The following is a 13,322-nucleotide window of genomic DNA, read 5'->3' as shown; positions in this document are numbered from 1 at the left end:
CAGCTACTTGGGAGGCTGAGGCGAGAGAATCACTCAAACCCGGGAGGCAGATGTTGCAGTGAGCTGAGATTGTGCCACTGCACTTCAGCTTGGGTTACAGAGAGAGAAAAAAAAAAAAAAAAAAAAAAAAGGCAGCTAAAACACAGTGCAGTGGCCCAGGTCCATTTCAGGTAGAAACAGCAGTCAAACCACCCATTCTAGTCTCTTTTATTCCAAGCGAATCATCTCATTTAAACTGACATCACCAAAAGCTTTAGTCTGTAGCACATTCAAAATGAGGTATATGTGACCAGGAGTTAGTAGAAATAAAAAGTCGTTGTAGGCTGGTGGGGTGGCTCACGGCTGTAATCCCAGCACTTTGGGATGCTCAGGTGGGCGGATCTCTTAAGCCCAGTAGTTTGACCCTCGCCTGGACGACATGATGAAACCCTGTCTCTACAAAAAGATACAGAAATTAACCAGGCATGGTGGCATATGCCTGTAGTCTCAGCTACTTGGGAGTCTGAGGTGGGAGGATGACTCGAGCCCAGGAGGCAGAGGTTACAGTGAGCCGGGATTGTGCCAGTGCACTCCAGCCTGGTCAACAGAATGAGACCCTGTCTTCAACAACAACAACAAGAAAGAACCACCTCGTTGTATTCTTAAATAAGTTTAAATCCTGGAGCGCCAGTTGGCGTTATTCATGTTTTAGGAGTGCAGGAACGGGTGAGGTCCCCAGGCTTGCTTTAGATGATAATCAGCACTGACTGCCATGCTGTTTTTAGGAGGCCTTAACCGATGTTTCCCTTCTTTCTCCTTCTCAAATGGCTGCTTCCTGACCTCCGCCTCCTGCTCCAGGATTTGCGCAAGCAGGTAGCGCCGCTGCTGAAGAGTTTCCAAGGAGAGGTAAGCTTTTCTATTCATTTTCTATCCTGAGCCACCCTTCGTGGCTAATTCATCTTTTTAGTCACGTTAAAGAAATGCTGTGGGCAAAAGGTGCTGCCCAGATGGTGCCTTCCTGGCTGCTCCGACCCAGCGTCGTGCATATTTTGGGCTCTGCGATGTGATTTTCCACTGGGTCCTTGGTGAAAGCTCTCCTGGAAAAGGAAGCTATGCTCAGAATATACAGAGGTGTGGTGGATTCCGAGCAGAAGCGCCCTGTATGGTTGCAATGGGCAGATTGTTTTCATCACGGTCTTTAGGAGCCCATGCGTTCCCTCTCGGAAGTCGTCTGGTTCGCTGAGCTGGTCTGGGGCTGCCACTGCCACGTGTGCGGTGCTTTGGTGAGAGGCTGGCGGGGGCACAGGGATGCCACTTGATCGCAGGCTTGAAACAGAGCATCAGGCAGAAGCCACGAGGAGCAAGCCTAGGCTCGGTAGAAGGAAGTGGTTTCTAACGGATCCTTCCAGAGAAGGACTTGAGCCATCTGGCAGACGGCACGTGGGTGGCAAGTCACCTGGGACGTCCGCCCTGGCTACCTGTTAGCAGGAACAGCCACAGAGGGGACCGGGCCTCACGCGGGTAACCTTGCCAGCCCTTTGTGTAAAGATTCAGTGATGTTTAGAAAACCAGAAATTATATTATTCTTGCGGATTTATTGAATCTTCTCACCTCTTTAGCATCTCCCATTGGAAAAACAATGTGAAATCATATCAGGCTGATGAGAAAAGGAAATGAGACATTTCCAAAGCCCCTGAAAGGGCCCATATTGGTACAGTCTTAGGGATTTTTTTTTTTCTTTTTTTTTGAGACAGAGTCTTGCCCTGTCACCCAGGCTACAGTGCAGTGGTGCGATCTTGGCTCACTGCAACCTCCACCTCCCGGGTTCAAGTGATTCTCCTGTCTCAGCCTCTCAAGCAAGTGAGATTACAGGTGCACACCACCACACCCAGCTAGTTTCTGTATTTTTAGTAGAGACACAGTTTCACCATGTTGACCAGGCTGGTCTCGATCTCCTGACCTCAAGTGATCCACCTGCCTCGACCTCCCAAAGTGCTAGGATTACAGGCATGAGCCACCACGCCTGGCAGGGATTTTATTTTCTTGCAACTATTAAGTCACAGGGAGCACGTGGGGGAAGGGGCAGAAGCGATACAGCTGTGAGATATAGTAGGTTCCACTTGGGACACAGGTGATGTGGGCCTTATATACGGAAGGCTGGGTTCCTGGGCCCAGAGCTCTAGAGCAAGTGGTCGGGCTTCCATTTGGGAAATTTGTCAGCTGGGAGCGAGAGCAGGGAGTGAGTGAAGAAGGAGGCCAGGGAGATTATAGCCAGAGATAGAGAGGCGATTTCAGGACATCAAAAGGGACCAGCGTAGAAAGAAGACACAGCGGTTGGTGATGGCTGGAAATTTTAGAGGGTAGAACAGTGCCCCTGTCTTCTTATGATCTTCTTCCTGCCTCATTCAGCCCCCATGCATGTAGCTTGGTCCGGCCAGCAGGACACCCGCATCCCAGAGCCTGGATGGACTTGAACAGTCTTTTTCTCAGAACTTCATCTCCAAGCCCGTACTTGATGAGTGAGACTGTTACCTGACACCTACCCACATTTGATCTTACCTGTTCTGTTACCTGTTCAGCAGCTTTTGAGAGACGCACTAGCTTCCTAGTTCTCTCACTCAGAGTTCAGTGTACTTTCTGGGTGTTTGCTTGTTTTCCTTTCTTCTTGAAAAAATTTCAAAGCTGTGTAAAAATGGAAAGATTAGTACAGTGAACACCTGCATACTCTTTTTTTTTTTTTTTTTTTTTTGAGACGGAGCTTCGCTCTTGTTGCCCAGGCTGGAGTGCAATGGCGCGATCTCGGCTCACTGCAACCTTCACCTCCCAGGTTCAAGTGATTCTCCTGCCTCAGCCTCCCAAGTAGCTGGGATTACAGGCACCCGCCACCACGCCCAGCTGATTTTTGTATTTTTAGTAAAGATAGGGTTTCATCATATTGGTCAAGCTGGTCTCTTAACTCCTGACCTCAGGTGATCCGCCCGCCTCGACCTCCCAAAGTGCTGGGATTACAGGCATGAGCCACCGTGCCCGGCCCACCTATACGCTCTTTACCCAGATCCACAGTCGTTAACATGTCACCCCATGTACCTCCCCCCTCCCCTACCCGCCCACCACTTTTGCTGAGCATTTGGAAGTAAGTTGCAGAAGCAGGCACTGTGTCCCCCAAACACATGGAAGGCTCCCGAAGTGAAGGAACCATTAGCATTCTCCCACATTACCACAGTCCATAAATATCACACCTGGGAAAATTCACAGGAATTCCAGCTCATCTCCTATTTGATCTAAAATCAAATTTTTCCAATTATCCCTAAGATGTCTTTTATAATGGCCTTCCCTACAACTGAGGTCCAGTCAGGTTCAGGTTCACACATTACATTTGGAAATCTATCTATAGATCTGTCTATCATTTCATCATCTGTTTTATAATTTTCTATTTTAAAAAGTTTTTTTTTTTTTTTTTTTTGAGACACGGTCTCACTCCGTTACCCAGGCTGCAGTGCAATGGTGCCATCATGGCTCACTGCAGCCTCCACCTCCTGGGCTCAGCAATCTTCTTGCCTTAGCACTCCCCCGCCCCCCTCTGCAGAGAGCTGGGACTATACATGTGCACCACCACATCTGGCTAATTTATTTTTATTTTTAGTAGAGACGAGGTTTCAATATGTTGCCCAGGCTTGTCTCGACATCCCGGGCGCAAGCCATCCTCCCACCTTGGCCTCCCAGAGTGCCTTGATTACAGACATGAGCCACCGTACACGGCCCCTCCATTATCTCTTTTAATGTAGGACATCCTCTCCATCTCCATCACCTTTAATTTTTTTTATTTTTTTATTTTTCTAGACAGGGTCTCACTCTGTCCCCCAGGCTGGAGTGAAGTGGTACAATCTCAGCTCACCACAACCTCCACCTTCCGGGTTCAAGCCATTCTGCCTCAGCTTCCCGAGTACCTGGGATTACAGGCACGTGCCACCATGCCCAGTTAATTTTTGTATGTTTAGTAGAGATGAGGCTCTGCCATGTTGGTCAGGCTGGGCTCAAACTCCTGACCTCAAGTGATCTGCCTACCTCAGCCTTCCAGAGTGAGTGCTGGGATTACAGACATGAGCCACCGCGCCTGGCCTGATTTTTTGTTTTGTTTGTTTGTTTTTTTTGAAGAGTCTTAGCAAATTATCTTATAGATTAGCCCACATTCTCAGTAGGATAATGGATTTGATTCCTGATATCTTAAATTTGAAATACCCAACAAACATCTAGGCAGAGCTTTCAGTTGCCTATTTTTTTTAAAAGGCCATATGAAAGCTAATCATAAATAAATAAATAAAATTAATATGGATTTTGAAAACACAAAAGAAAGGTAATTGTTTAGCACCATTAATTAATATTTATCAAGCCTCTGCTAATTTATAAATAAATTTTATTATGTATACTTAAGGTATACTACATGATGCTATGGGATACATACAGACAGTAAAATGGTTATACAGGGAAGCAAATTAACATATGCATCATCTCACATAGTTACTGTTTTTCGTGTGTGTGGCAGGAGCAGCTAAGATCTCATTTAGCAGAAATCCCTCATATTGTAATTATATTTACTACAGTTCTTGTTGCACATTAAATCTCTAGACACTCCCAGCATCATCCTTCCCAACATGCTACTTTTTTTTTTTGAGATGGAGTCTCGCTCTGTCGCCCAGGCTGGAGTGTGGTGGCGTGATCTCAGCTCACTGCAAACTCCACCTCCCGAGTTCAGGCCATTCTCCTGCCTCAGCCTCCTGAGTAACTGGGATTACAGGTGCACGCCACCACGCCCGGCTAAGTTTTTGTATTTTTAGTAGAGATGAGGTTTCACCATGTTAGCCAGGATGGTCTTGATCTCCTGACCTCGTGATCCACCCACCTCGGCCTCCCAAAATGCTGGGATTACAGGCATGAGCCACCGCACCCAGCCCCAAAATGCTACATTTATATTAATTTGTACTGAGATATATATATATATATGTGTGTATATATATATGTATATATTTTTTTTTTTTTGTGATGGGGGTCTGGCTTTTTCACCCAGGGTAGAGAGCAGGGTGGCATGATCTCGGCTCATTGCAACCTCTGCCTCCTGGGCTCAAACGATTTGCCCACCTCAGCCTCCCAAGTAGCTAGGACCACAGGCACATGCCTGCCTAAATTTTTGTATTTTTTTGGTAGAGGCGGGAGTTTCACCCTGTTGGCCAGGCTGGTCTTGAACTACTGAGCTCCAGTGATCCACATGCCTCAACCTCCCAAAGGGCTAGGATTACAGGCTTGGGCCACCATGACGCATGGCCTGGAAGTGGCTTTTAAAATATTTTACTTCCATCCTTTCATTATGATGTGTTCCTATTAAAAAGGTGATCATGCCTGTAATCCCAACACTTTGGGAGGACAAGGCAGGAGGATCACTTGAGCCCAGGGGTTCAAGACCAGCCTGGTCAATATAGTGAGACCCCGTCTCCGGCTTATGCCTGTAATCCCAGCACTTTGGGAGGCTGAGGCAGGTGGATCACCTGAGGTAAAGAGTTCGAGACCAGCCTGGCCAACATGGTGAAACCCCATCTCTACTAAACATACAAACATTAGCCTGACATGGTGGCGTGAGCCTGTAATCCCAGCTACCTGGGAAGCTGAGGCATGAGAATCACTTGAACTCAGGAGGCAGAGGTTGCAGTGAGCCAAGATCGTGCCACTGCACTGTAGCCAGGGTGACAAGAGCAAGACTCCATCTAAATAAATAAATAAATGTTTGCGATATTATGAAATGATTAGTTATAATTATAACAAAATCATAAAATGTAACTCACAGTGAAATTAGAGCTATTTATTATTGATTGATGGATTGTGATACCTAATTTTGAGTGTTTCACAAGCCCAACAAATTGATGGGTGGTGTAGGGGAGGTGTGCCCTTAATATTCAGTCCAATTTGAAGCTTATTCTAGTTCAACAATAGTTTAGACAATCCCTTCAGTAAAGTAATGTGCACACCCTCTAGGAAAATGCTGTCTTCCAACCTTTTCTGGCCAATGCTTACTTCTCTCCCTGAGAAGGGACATGGTGTGGAAGGTTGAGGGGATGAGGGGCTGGCTCAGAGAACCTTTTGGTAGTAGGGGAGCAAGTGTCCTCAGACAGCAAAAGCCTCTTAAGAAATAACTTGAGTGCTCATATTAGAGAAGGAATGAAAGGCTAACAATCTATGAACTAAGCATCCGCTTTATAAAATTACAATAGGCTGGTGTGGTGGCTCACGCCTGTAGTCCCAGCCCTTTGAGAGGCCAAGCCAGGAGGATCATCTGAGGCCAGGAGTTTGAGACCAGCCTAGCCTAACATAGCAAGACTCCATCTCTGTTAAATAAATAAACAAATAAATGTACAACAGAGTAAGTTCAAATCGAATAAAAGAAATGACAAACATAATTATAATAATAAATATAAGAACAGAAATGAATGAAAAAGAAAACAAAGAGCCAGGAGAGAAACATTCTAAAAGTCGTTTATTTGAAAATACCACTTCAATTGACAAACCACTGCACTAATCAAGACAAAATTGTTAGGAATAAAATTGGGGATGATATTGCAGCTGCTGCAGAGATTAAAAAGATAAAGGGAATGTTATAAGCAACTTTATGCCAACAAATTCTGAAGTGGAAAAAGTTCTAGAATTCTGTAACTACCAAAACTGATTAAAGAAGAAATAGAAAACTTGAATAGCTTTGTAACTATTACTGAAATATTTCCATAAGGTCTAGACAGTTTTCCGAGAGAATTTTATCAATCATTCATGAAATAGAGAGTTCTCATACTTAGCAGACTCCTTCAGAAAACAGAAAAAGAGGGAGCACTTCTTAACTCCTTTTATGAGGCTAATATAACCTTGATACCAAAACGAGACAAGAACAGTACAAGAAAGGAAAATTAAAAGTCAGTCTTATGGGCCAGGCGTGGTGGCTCACGTCTCTAATTTCAGCACTTTGGGAGGCTGAGGCAGGCAGATCACTTGAGGTTAGGAGTTTGAGACTAGCCTGGCCAACATGGTGAAACCCACCCCGTCTCTACTAAAAATATAAAAATTAGCCTGGCATGGCGGCGGGTGCCTGTAGTCCCAGCTACTGGGGAGGCTGAGGCAGGAGAATGGCTTAAACCCAGGAGTCGGAGGTTACAGTGAGCTGGGATCATGCCACTGCACTCCAGCCCTGGCAACAGAGCGAACTCCATCTCAAAAAAAAAAAAAGTCAGTCTTATTATTGAATAAATATGCAGAAGTCTTTTCAAAAGTATTAGTAAATTAAATCCATCAAGCTTGGTATATCCCAAGAATACTGTTTTGTTTAAAGTTTTCAAAATTTATTAATTTAAATCCATATCGTTAGCAGATTAAAGGAGGAAACAATTTCAATAGTTATACGAAAAGATTTTGATAAAATTCAAATCCATTTATGATTAAAAACTACCAATAGGCCAGGCATGGTGGTCAGGAGTTTGGGACCAGCCTGGGCAATGTGGTGGAACCCCGTCTCTACTAAAAATACAAAAACAAAAAATTAGCTGGGTATGGTGGGTGAGGGCCTGTAAACCTAGCTACACAAGAGACTGAAGCAGGAGAATCACTTGAACCCAGGAGGCAGAGGTTACAGTGAGCCGAGATCGCACCACCTCACTGTAGCCTGGTCAACAGATCGAGACTCCATCTCCAAAAAAAACAAAAACAAAAACTAAAAACAAAACCCTGTCAACAAACTAGGAAGAGAGGGAAGCTTCTTTAGTGTGGTAAAAGGTATTTATCAGAAACATACATCAATCATCAGACCCAGTGGTGGTAAAAAATAGTTTCACAGAAAACCAGGTACAAGACAAGAATACCTACTATTGCTACTTTAATTAACATTGTACTGGAAGTCTTAGCTAGCAGAGAAAACAAAAAAAAGAAAGTACAGATAGCTCTTTTTTTTCTTTTTTCTTTTTTTTTTTTTTGAGACGGAGTCTCACTCTGTCCCCCAGGCTGGAGTGCAGTGGCGCAATCTCAGCTCACAGCAAGCTCAGTCTTTTTTTTTTTTGAGACGGAGTCTCACTCTGTCCCCCAGGCTGGAGTGCAGTGGCTCGATCTCGGCTCACTGCAAGCTCCGCCTCCCGGGTTCACGCCATTCTTCTGCCTCAGCCTCCCTAGTAGCTGGGACTACAGGCACCCGCCACCATGCCCGGCTAATTTTTTGTATTTTTAGGAGAGACAGGGTTTCACAATGTTAGCCAGGATGGTCTCCATCTCCTGACCTCATGATCCGCCCACCTCAGCCTCCCAAAGTGCTGGGATTACAGGTGTGAGCCACCGCGCCTGGCCAGATAGCTCTTGACTTAATGATGGTTCAGCTTTAGGATGATGCAAAAAAACTGTACTTTGAGTACCCATACAACCATGCTGTTTGTCAGTTTCAGTACAGTGTTCAATGAATTATATGAGCTATTGAATGCTTTATTATAAAATAGGCTTTGTGTTGAATAATTTTCCCCAACTATAGGCTAATATAAGTCTTCTGAATATATTTCAAGTAGGCTACGCTAAGCTATGATGTTTGCTAGGTTAGTTTATTAAGCGCATTTTTGACTATAATATTTTCAACCTACAATTAGATTGTTGGGATGTAACCCTGTTGTAGATCCAGTATAAGTACTGCAACAGAAGAAATCAAACTGTCATTTTTCAAGTGAGCCTCAATTATTTAACCAGGTTACTAGATACAATATCAATATACAAAAGTAATTATATACCCCTGTATCAGCAGCAAACTTAAAATGTAATTTTTATAAAGGATACTACTGGAGACAGCCAGCCAAAAAAAAAAAAAAAAAGTAGCTAGAAATAAATGTAACAATACAAGGGAAATCTTTCTGGGGAAAGATGTGACATTTGTATTGAAGGATATTAAAGGAGATTTAAATGGAGAGAGGGAAAGTATATAAGGAGAGAAATTTCCACTGCTATTGAAGTGGTCACTTTTCTCTAAATTGATCACAAAATCAGTCATTGTAGTTCCAGTAAAATCCCAACAAGATTTTTTTTTTTTTTTTTTTTTTTTTTGGAGACAGAGTCTTGCTCTGTCACCCAGGCTGGAATGCAGTGGCACCATCTCTGCTCACTGCAACCTCTGCCTTTTGGGTTCAAGTGATTCTCCTGCCTCAGCCTCCCGAGAAGCTGGGATTACAGGTGTGCACCACCACACCCGGCTAATTTTTGTATGTTTAGTAGAGACAGGGTTTCACCATGTTGGCCAGGCTGGTCTTGAACTCCTGAGCTCAGGCGATCAGTCTGCCTCAGCCTCCCGAAGCGCTGAGATTACAGTCGTGAGCCACCGCACCCGTCCCCAACAAGAATTTTAATGAAACTTTTCAAAAGCTGATTCCAGAATTTTTATATGTATGCAAGAACAAATGGTCAGTAATAGTGAAGATAATATTGAATCAGTCCAAGTTGGAGGAATTGCCCTACCAGATTTTTAAAGCTGCAGTAGTTGGCACAGAGTGAGATGCATACACCAAAGGAACACAATAAAGAATTCGGAATCTGGCCGGGCACGACGGCTCATACCTGTAATCCCAGCACCTTGGGAGGCCAAGGCAGGAGAATCACTTGATGTCAGGAGTTCCATACCAGACTGACCAATATGGTGAAACTTCCTCTGTACTAAAAATATAAAAATTAGCTTGGTGTGGTCACATGCTCCTGTAGTCCCAGCTACTTGAAAGGCTGAGGCAGGAGAATTGCGTGAACCTGGGAAATGGAGATTGCAGTGCGCCGAGATCGCGCCACTGCAGTCCAGTCTGGGCCACAGCGTGAGACTCCGTCCCAAAAAAAAAAAAAGAAAGAAACCGGAATCTGACCTATGCATATATATAGAAGCCAAATATATTGCAAAGATGGTATGGATCAGTGAGGAAAGAGGGGACTTTTCATGGTTCCCTGACGGTTGGCAAATCCTTATAATTAAATAAAGTTGAGGCCGGCTGCACTAGCTCCTATCTGTAATCCCAGCACTTTGGGAGGCTGAAGCGGGCAGTTTCCTTGAGCCCGTGTGTTAGAGACTAACCTGGGCAACATGGCGAAACCCTGTCTGTGCAAAAACTTACAAAAATTAGCTGAGTGTGATGGCACACGCCTAGAGTCCCAGCCACTTGGAAGGCTGAGGTAGGTTGATTGCTTGAGCCCAAGAGTTGGAGGTTGCAGTGAGCTGTGATTGCGTGCCACTGCACAACAGCCTGGCTGACAGAGCAAGATCCTGTCTCAGACAAACAGACAAACAATTAACTAGAGTTGGAGCCCTACCTTACACCATGTGGAAACACAAATTACAAGGAGAGTCTTAGGGAAAGCTTTAAACTTTCTAGAAGAAGATATAAAAGATGACGACTTTGACTTTGGGATGGGTAGAATTTCTTTCTTTCTCTCTCTCTGTTTTTTTTTTTTTTTTTTGAGTCAGAGTTTTGCTCTTGTTGCCCAGCCTGGAATGCAATGGTGTGATCTTGGCTCACCACAACCTCCGCCTCCCGGGTTCAAGCAATTCTCCTGCCTCAGCCTCTGGAGTAGCTGGGATTACAGGCATGCACCACCATACCCGGCTAATTTTGTATTTTTAGTAGAGACAGGGTTTCTCCATGTTGGTCAGGGTGGTCTCGAACTCCCGACCAGGTGATCCACCCACCTCGGCCTCCCAAAGTGCTGGGATTACAGGCGTGAGCTACCACGCCCAGCCCTGGGCTGGGTAGAATTTTTTAAACAGAAAACCATAAAAGAGATTGTTGCAGTGAACTACATTAAAATTTTTAAGTAGGAGTTTTGTTTTTTTTTTCATGGAAAGATACCCTAAAGAAAGTGGAAAGATGGCCGGGTGTGGTGGCTCACACCGGTAATCTCAGCACTTTGGGAGGCTGAGGCAGGTGGATCACTTGATGGTCAGGAGTTTGAGACCAGCCTGGTCAACATAGTGAAACCCTGTCTCTACTGAAAATACAAAACTTAGCTGGGCATGGTGGCACATGCCTGTAGTTTCAGCTACTCGGGAGGCTGAGGCATGAGAGTCGCTTGAACCTGGGAGGTGGAGGCTACAGTAAGCCAAAAACACTGCACTCCAGTCTGGGCAACAGAGTGAGACTGTCTCAAAAAAAAAAAAAAAAAGGTGAAAGATAAGGCCAGTGCACTGCTAGCTCCATGGTACGTTCATGTGAACTAGAAAAAAGGTCTGCTGTTCTCAAGACTTTTCACATCAACTGTTGGAAACTTGCAGTAATAAAGATTCATACTTACCTCAATGTTTACCATGATAGATTCAAACGTCCGGAATGTGAAGCGTGCCGTCTAGGACTGTGCATCCCACCGTTGTGTGTGGGATAACCTTGGCCATGATTTACAAATCTGGAGGAGGTAGTTGTCACACCTGTAATTAACAATTAACGTTCACAAGATATTCAAAATGCTCGCATGTCAGTGGGGGAAAAACCCCAATAAGAAAATGAGTACAAGTTATGAGCATAATTGTTAGAAGAGAACATCGGAATCGTCAGTAGCTATATGAAAAGATGTTTAGGCTGCATTATAGCCAGGGATATACAGATTAAAATAACTCATCTGCAAGTTATTCCTCCCAACCAAGTTGGCTAAAATTAAAAAGTCAAGATAGGAGCGTAAGTTGAATTAACCCTTTTGAAAGCCAATTTGGCATCTGGTGATACAGTTAAAGACTCACCTGTACCGTGATGCGGCAATTTCACTCCTAAATATATACACTAAAGAAACTTAAGCATGACGGGCGCGGTAGCTCATGCGTGTAATCCTAGTACTTTGGGAGGCAGAGGTGGGAGTGGCGCTTGAGCCCAGAAGTTCGAGACCAGCTGGACAACATAGTGAGACCGCCATCTGTACAAAAAAATTTAAAAATTACCCAAGCATGGTGGCACATGCCTGTAGTCCCAGCTACTCAGGAGACTGAGGCAGGAGGATCACTTGAGCCTGGGAGTTGGAGGCTGCTGCAGTGAGCTTTGATAACACCATTGTACCCCAGCCTGGGGGACAGAGCCAGACCCTATTTCAAAAGAAAATTAAATAGCTAAATAAACTTAAACTTGTTTGCCCTGAAAAACCAGTTCAGAAATTTTGAAAATAGTTAACACATGAAAACAACCCAGCCAGCCATCAACAGGAGAAAGAATATGATAAAACTCTGTTGTAACAAAAGATTAATGATAGAAAAGCATATGAATTTATTTACTGAAAGTTATGAGCTCTGTATACCCAGGGCCTCTCCTTCGTGAGCACTAAGTAAGTGTTTATTGGATGGGTGGATGGAAGCATCGTCCTCATCTTACAGATAAAAGGACTAAGCCCGAGAGAGGACTCCAAGTCACACAGGGCATAATGGCAGGACTGGCCTCGATCCTGGGGCTGTCTGACATCCCAGAAGTGCTGACGTTGGTGCGCTCTGATAGTGCTTGAGCGGGGAGGAAGCAATGCCTTCAGCCCCTCCCTGACCTTAGCCAACCTCTCCAGTCTTTGACTGACACTTTGAGAGGCTGAGGCAGGCAGATCACTTGAGCCTAGGAGCTCCAGACCAGGCTGGGCAGCATAGTGAAACCCCCTCTCTACAAAAAAATGCAAAAATTAGCCAAGCATGGTATCACACACCTGTAGTCCCAGCTACTTGAGAGGCTGAGGTGGGAGTGGCGCTTGAGCCACTTGTTTTTGAGCCCAGGTTTTTATTTGAGCCCAGGAGGTTGAGGCTGCAGCGACCTATGATGGCACTATTGCACTCCAGGGCGGGCAACACAGCGAGACCCTGTCTCTATTTAAAAAAAAGAAAAAGATTGATGTTCATCTTGCGTACAGTGCTCTGCAAACCCTGCCTGAAGCCCCCTTCCCTTCTAACCAGCCCCTCCTAGGTAAATTCTGGAGCTTGGTGCATTCTCATGTGTACATCCATTACTGTGTCCATGCGCTTTGCTACAACCACGATCTGCATCATTGGAAGGAGTGGGGCCCGCGTTGACTGTGACTTTCATCACAGTATCACTTGCTGTCATGGCCTGAGGAAGGGACCAAGGAATGATCTGAAACTTCCCTTTGTGCTGAGTGTCTCCCTTACCTGCAGTGCGCTGGCCGCGTTCAGAGCTGCATGCAGGACGGTGCTCTTGGAGGCGGAGTTTTACTCTCTGGTCTTCATTCAACACAACCTTTTCAGGAGCCTCCTGCTTCAAGCTATGGGCCAAATGGTAGCTAAAGATGTCGCATTGAATACAATCAACTAGGACCCTGCTATTCTAATGAAGGGAAAC

The 13,322-nt window shown here is 44.9% G+C and overlaps 1 protein-coding gene across 1 annotated transcript in view; it reads left to right on the top strand.

Annotated features, from left to right (window-relative positions):
- The window catches only part of CUX1 (cut-like homeobox 1), a 378,329-nt gene that overhangs the window by 132,508 nt on the left and 232,499 nt on the right, over positions 1-13,322 (top strand). The window contains exon 3 of the mRNA XM_011985213.1: positions 838-885. Coding sequence (XP_011840603.1) covers positions 838-885 — 48 coding nt within the window. The remainder of the gene's footprint in view (positions 1-837; positions 886-13,322) is intronic.

Source organism: Mandrillus leucophaeus, unplaced genomic scaffold (genome assembly GCF_000951045.1).
Source record: "Mandrillus leucophaeus isolate KB7577 unplaced genomic scaffold, Mleu.le_1.0 Scaffold280, whole genome shotgun sequence".
NCBI lineage: Eukaryota > Metazoa > Chordata > Mammalia > Primates > Cercopithecidae > Mandrillus > Mandrillus leucophaeus.
The sequence above is the reverse complement of the archived record's forward strand: the minus strand, read 5'-3'. Positions and strand labels throughout refer to the sequence as shown.